This window comes from Mandrillus leucophaeus, unplaced genomic scaffold (genome assembly GCF_000951045.1).
Source record: "Mandrillus leucophaeus isolate KB7577 unplaced genomic scaffold, Mleu.le_1.0 Scaffold700, whole genome shotgun sequence".
Lineage (NCBI taxonomy): Eukaryota > Metazoa > Chordata > Mammalia > Primates > Cercopithecidae > Mandrillus > Mandrillus leucophaeus.
The window spans coordinates 1,273,406-1,280,487 of NW_012107587.1; the positions used below are offsets into that span (position 1 = coordinate 1,273,406).

General features: G+C 36.0%; 1 protein-coding gene across 1 annotated transcript in view; it reads right to left on the reverse strand.

The window, feature by feature from the left end:
• The window catches only part of LGR4 (leucine-rich repeat containing G protein-coupled receptor 4), a 46,435-nt gene that overhangs the window by 8,888 nt on the left and 30,465 nt on the right, over positions 1 to 7,082 (reverse strand). The window contains exons 6-12 of the mRNA XM_011964712.1: positions 6,167 to 6,235; positions 4,860 to 4,931; positions 4,605 to 4,676; positions 4,239 to 4,307; positions 2,653 to 2,724; positions 1,108 to 1,173; positions 257 to 328 (exon numbers count right to left, since the gene is read on the reverse strand). Of these exons, the coding sequence (XP_011820102.1) occupies positions 257 to 328; positions 1,108 to 1,173; positions 2,653 to 2,724; positions 4,239 to 4,307; positions 4,605 to 4,676; positions 4,860 to 4,931; positions 6,167 to 6,235 (492 nt within the window). The remainder of the gene's footprint in view (positions 1 to 256; positions 329 to 1,107; positions 1,174 to 2,652; positions 2,725 to 4,238; positions 4,308 to 4,604; positions 4,677 to 4,859; positions 4,932 to 6,166; positions 6,236 to 7,082) is intronic.

Here is a 7,082-nt window from a genome sequence, read left to right on the forward strand (position 1 = left end):
ATCTCAGCTCACTGCAACCTCTGCCTCCAGGGTTCAAGCGATTCTCCTGCCTCAGCCTCCCAAGTAACTGGGATTACAGGCATTCACCACCACACCTGGCTAATTTTTTATATTAAGTAGATAGGGTTTCACCATGTTGTTCAGGCTGAAATTAAAATTATATCTTTACGTATATCTAGTAACATGGAAATCATAACAACATACTAACATAGTTTGGAAAAAACTTATTGTCTTTAATAATCATAGACAAACTTACAGAATCCTTAGAGATATCAGGCCTTGAAAGGTGCCTTCCTTTATTTGGTAGATCTGATTACGCTGTAAAGAACTAAAGAAAAAAAGAAGAAGAAAGAAGATGAAGATGAAGACAAAGACGAAGAAGAGAGCAGGAGGAAGAGGAAAGAGAAAGGGATAGAGAGAGAAAAAAGTTATGTTCTATTTTGAAAAATAACATTATAACATTTCTTAGTTGAGTTTTTTCTAAGTTTAAATAACTATTATGTAACAGTGATCTTGTTGAAAGAGAACTGCCCTTTTCTCATCTATAAAATGAAAGAGATTAATTGGTATTTCATCCCATATTATACTGGGAATTAATTGGTATGCTATCTAAACTCCCCCATCAACCCCACTCAAGCATAACAGAAGGAAGATGATGCAGGGAGAAAAGGAACAAAGACAACACAACTATGACAAATACCATAGGAATAAAGTTACAGGACTAAATAGAGTGAAAATGGGAGAATTAATGCCTCCCTCTTCCCGTCTCCCAGCCAACTTCCACCAGAACTGTCCAACACAGGACATGATGGGAACTGGCATTCATGTCTGGTTTCCCTCAATAGCTGGACAAGTTTTCATTTTCTATTTCTTTTAAAAAACACCAACTTCCCCCGCATAGTGTTTCATGGGATGCCTGATAGGTAAGTGCCTAATACATGCTGGTTACATGAATACATCTGGTTCAATTTGACATGTTATGTATGGGAACATCTGATTACAGGAATTTCTAATTTCTTACTATTAAAGCCATCTATTAAAAATAGGAAATGCTCAACAAACTAACAATATACCACAGCAAAAGGAGTAAGTCAAAGACCAACTCACATTTCTTCCAGAGCATGGCAACCATTAAAACTTGGAAGGTCTCTTATATTGTTGTAAGACAAGTCCCTTAAAACAACGGAAATTAACAAATTAATGCTATGTTATCAGAATATTATATTAAAAGAGTGGTACTCAGAAGCATTGAAAGCAGAGTTAAGATAACTAATAAAGAGATATGCCTGAATAAGAAAAGCAATTATTTTTTCCTAAGACTTGTCACCTTTTCAAATACCTCTGTGATACAATAAGCCTAAGACTGATGAAAGTTCAAGAATATATTTTTGAGCATAGACACTATAAAATATGTAAAAATACATTTATATAAGGTATATATATAAAGTATATAACATAAATATATAAAATTAAATATGTAAATATAGAAAAATATAGAAAATTTATAAAATTTGTTGGTAAAGCTACATTTTTTTAAATTTGTATTTATACAGTTTAAAAATTTGTATTTTTTCAATATTGTTTATCCCATAAATAACTTATATGTTCTTTTATTGAAAAGCTCTAAGAGAAATGGTATGCTTATCAACATTTTAAAAAACATTTATATTACATCAAACACCAGAACTATTCAACTTTCAGTCCCACTGCAGTTTTTCCTCAACAGTGATCATTGTGTTTAAGTTTGATACACCACTACATCACTAAATTATAGTCATGACCCACATAACAGTTTTGGTCAATGACAGACACCATATACAATGATATGGTCCCATAAGAGTATAATACCATATTTCTGCTCCAACTTTTCTATGTTTAGACATACAAATATTTACCATTGTGTTACAATTGCCTACAGTATTCAGTACAGTATTATGCTGTACAGGTTTGTAGGCTAGAAGCAACAGATTACATATAGCCCAGGTATGTAGAAGAAACCACCGAGGTTTGTGTAAGCATACTCTATGATTTTCACACAATGACAAAATTGCCCCATGACACATTTCTTAGAATGTATTCCTATTGTTAAGTGGATGTGTGACTTTACTTGCTTAATCAATCATTTATCTTGTTACTATCTCCCACCACTGAATACTTATTAACAACTTAATAACTTAATTGTTTATTCTGGTGACATTTTTACATCCTTTATTTACTTTTAGTTTCTAGGTCAGCCTAAAGTTTTTAGAAAGCTACATGCTTTAGTTCATTCCTGATTGAATAAACATTTAGGCTCTGCTTAGGTTGCAGATGACAGAGAGGAGAATATAAGGAGATATACCCCTGGACAAACTAGAATAAAGACAAAGAGTCAGGATGAGAAAAAATTAAGAAAGAACCTAGCTTGGTTTTACTTTGTTCAAATAAAGTCACAAGTATATGATATATTCATAATCCTAAAACCTAATTCAAATGCATATTACCCACCATGGAGATGACTCAGATATCTGCTTCTTTACAGAAAGGGAACAACTAAGTAGTAATTATACCTCAAAACCACCTTATGGAAAGTAGATCCTTAAAAATAAAACTGAACATCTGTGAATATATAAACAAAAGGTATGAGGGGAACGGAAGAAGAATCCAACTTACAAAGTCCTAAGCATCTTTTGTTCTTGACACAAATTATTAGGTATGCTGCTTATCTTTGTACCTGTCAAAGTCCTGTGGAAAAACATTATTCATGTAATAATTCAACTCAAGAATAGTAAGCAAAATTTATTTCCATATAGAAAAATGATAGAAAAAAAGTGCTCACATATTTACATATGGACTAGATTCTATATATCCCATGGCCTAATTATTCCATAAAGTTAGACATGCAGGAAGGTGAACTGAACCCCAATGTGATATCATGTCCACAGGAACTCAAAAACACTTGTGACATTAGATGCTGATATTGTCCAGATGACGGGCTTGATTCTCCACATGGACCAGGAGGAAAACACTAATCTACAGTCACACAGTCTGATCACAGTTAATTGCAAGTTGTCACCTTCTTACACCCAAGACCTTTGAAACCAACTTGCATTCTGCCCCCAAACCTTGTTTCTGTCTTGTCTTTCAGTCAACCTGGGTCAGCATTTACAAATGTTCTCTTATTCCCCTCCCTTCTCTAGTCTATCACCAGTTCCTGTTATTTTTTCCTCTGTTGTGTTTCTAGCATCTAATTCTTTCAGAAAAAGAGTGAAGTGAGGCAGAGAGGGATGGAGGAATCTCAGACAGACCACACTATTTGTCCTGGTGCAAATCCACTGATGGATTAAAGATCTGGAGCTCTCATAATTCAGTGTGTTCATCTGGTCAGGCAGACTATTCCCACGGCTGCCTCACTGTTCTCCCCATCTCTAGTCTCTTTCTCCTTACCCTCCTCACATTACCTGCTCGAACATTCTCAACATCTCCAACTGCCTTAAGAGTCAAGTTTAAACTCCTTACCTCAGTGCTTCCCAAGTTCTTTTTAAAAAAAATCTTGTCACATATGACCACTGTAACATTTAAATGGCACGCTGAAGTAAGACTCCTGTGGCTAGAGGCCCTAACTGCCTCAGGCCCCACCTGACTGACTGAAGGGCTGAGGTCATCAAGATCTTAAGTGCACCTGTAAACCCATGCACAGACCACTCACTGGGAAACTGCCACAACCAAATGTCCAATGTTCAAGGCCTGTCATTTTAAAGTCTAATCACAAACAATTCTCCGATGTCTCCATACCACCCCCATCCTATTATAAACATGTAATTCTAGCTATATTTGCTCATCTATATGCCATCTCTGAGAATACTTTTGGTATTTCCAGTTTTACTAATCCTGCCTTAAATAAAAGAGTCAGCTCTAGGAAACCTGACAGTATTCAAACATTCCACCTCCTTCGTGAAACCTTCTGTGATAGTCTACATCAATTGCTCCAACTTCTAAATTCTGAAAGCACTGCTTCTAATTTGCCACTTTGTTGCTGCTTTGTATTTTCTGTGAACTTCTCAGATCTTATCCACATAATCAGCTCTACTCTGTCTAAGCTCACTGACCCCAAACCCAATATATTCTTTTCCATGCATGAAATATACAAAGGGAAACTGAAGGAATCAACATAAACTGTCACTAACAGACCCTGGCACCCTGCTAGCAGTCCAGTAGTGTTATCTTTATACAAGCCCTCTTCAAAGGGCCATACTTACAGACTTTCCAGGTGGGCGGTTCCTGTAAGATTGGGGAACTGCTGCACCATGCTTGCACCACGAATGACTCTTTAAGAAATTGAGAAAGACAAAGTAATTTTAATTTTTTTCATATTTTATCTTTTAAACAGTTTAAAATTACAGTGCAACTATAACTAAAAATAAAACTAGTTTCATCTCTTGAATGTACTTGAAAGTGTGATAATGTGGCCAAGTGTTCACAAAAATAAGAACCATTATAAATTCTGCCCAAGGGAGAAAAAAATTTTAAAGATTTTGTTTTCTGGAGTTCCAGTAACAAATTATTGTTTTCCACTAAAACAACTGTATAAATATCCAGGTTTGTTTTTAAATTCACATACTTACAGGGAATGAAGATCAGATAAATTGTGAAATGCTGAGTTCCCCACATAAGATAGAGGATTATCATACAAATGTCTGTGAAAATACCCAAAAAAAGTAACATGTTCATATGTTCACAAGCAATCTAATATTAAATCTATGTTCACAATGTACATATATCTAAAAGTCTGAATTTTCATTCTTTATCTGGATGTTTGGCATTGTAAAGACATAGCTTCACATAATTATACGTTAAAAGAAACTTTCAAAAATACTTACATAGTTCTTAAGAGTGGGTTACCATCAAATGCTCCATCAGGGATAACAGAAATAGAATTACTATGAAATCCTCTAGAAAGATAGGAGAAAAGTATTTTGAAATGCATTAGCCTCTTGTGAAATAAAATCCAAGTATCTACTGCAGTTCAGCATTATATAAAATACAACTGATAATGACTACATGAAAATTTTCAAAAACATAGGAAATCTCAAATTTTAATTTTATCTAATCTTTTTCAGTATCATACCTAATTCTTTTTTAACCCACTGCTTAGCCTGGTATCTATCAGATCCCTCATATGCATTTATCTGTTGCTTCATCATAGAAAAAAGCTTTAGACCATGAGAAACAGGTGTTCTAACCTCCAAATCTCTCTCACTGTAGCCTGTATTTAGTCTCTTGGCAATGCATCTTAGAATGTTAACCATTAACTAGCTCATGACACACAGTCCCTGTTGTGCCATATACAGTCACTATCTCTACCCATGACAAACCCAACGTCCAAAATGTTCCCTCAGGCTGGGCACAGTGACTCATGCCTGTAATCCCAGCACTCTGAGGGGATCACTTGAGCCCAGGAGTTTGAGACCAGCCTGGGCAACATGATGAAATCCTATCTCTAGAAAAAATTTAAAAATTAGCTGGGCATGGTGGTGCATGCCTGCAGTCCCAGCTATCCAGGAAGCTAAGGTGGGAGGATCACCTGAGCCTGGGAGGTCAAGGCTGCAGTGAGCTGTGATCACGCCACTGCACCGTGGCACCCCAACCTAGGCGACAGAGTGAGACCCTGTCTCAAAACAAACAAACAAACAAACAAACAAACAAAAAGAAAGAAACAAAAACAAAAATGCTCCCTCATTCCTGTGTTTAAACATTTTTATTCTTTCAAGTTCAGTCAAACTCCTTCCCTTTGGTGATGCTTTCTGCAGTAACTCCAAGCTTCAATTAGGTATTCTTCTGGAATGATTTATTTATCCTATTCATTCAGCATTTATCTCTACCTAGAAACAGCTATCTGTCTTAACATGATCAGTTTCCCCAGTGAGACTAAGACTACAAGCTCCTTAAAGGCAGACACTGTATATCAGGCCTTCTTGTTTTACCAGCATCTAACCCTATACAGCAATCTATACTCAAAATTGTCTGTGCCATCGAACACAATCCAATTGTATGATTATTTGTGTGTTTGTGTGCATGTATTACAATTATATGCAATGGAACAAGATGTGCTAAAATCTCATTGTCGGAACATTAAATGGTGAGTTTCAGGGATATGAAGACATAAAGAGAATGAAGCAATACTCACAGCTCTTTTAGGCTAGGAAGGGCTTTAATAGCCTGAGGAAATTCCCCCAAGTTATTATAATTCAAGTCTCTAGAAAAAAAAAATGGGTGAAAATATATCAAAATATTAAATAGTGGTCATAATTCACAAGGCATTTTGTTACAGATATATATTTTTTAATCACATCCTCTGTATGGTAATCTTTCTTTACCAACCATATCATCATTCAAAACCAAAACCATGTAGGAGTTTAACTGAATTTACACCTTTTCTTACAATACTGAACAGAGATAAATCATTCTTCTTCCATGATGTTTTTAGGTCAACAAACTTACAAGTTCAAAGAATTTTCAGAATCATGTATTACTGATGCATTAAATACATAAATCATCTGAATGGTATTTCTCTGAAAATTCATTATAGAAAATAATTCATTGAATATCCATTTGTAAATGACAGCATGAAACTGAGGTTTCCATTTGGAGTTCACAGTGGCTTCCTGAAATTCTGGTATAAGAGCAGCTGACCTCAGTTCCACCATCAGCATGATGACCTGAGATAAGAATAATCAGAAGGAGGCTAGGCGCAGTGGCTCACGCCTGTAATCCCAACACTTTGGGAGGCTGAGGCGGGCAGATCATGAGGTCAAGAAATTGAGACCATCCTGGCCAACATGGTGAAACCCCGTCTCTACTAAAAATACCAAAATTAGCAGGGCATGGCGGCACATGCCTGTAGTCCCAGCTACTCAGGAAGCTGAGACAGAGAATCTCTTGAACCTGGGAGGCAGAGGTTGCAATAAGCCAAGATCATGCCACTGCACTGTAGCCTGGTGACAGAGCAAGACTCCGTCTCAAAAAAAAGAAAAAAAGAATAATCAGAACGACAAGGGTAGATTCACACAACTGTTGTCCTCATATAGGTTATGAATTATTGG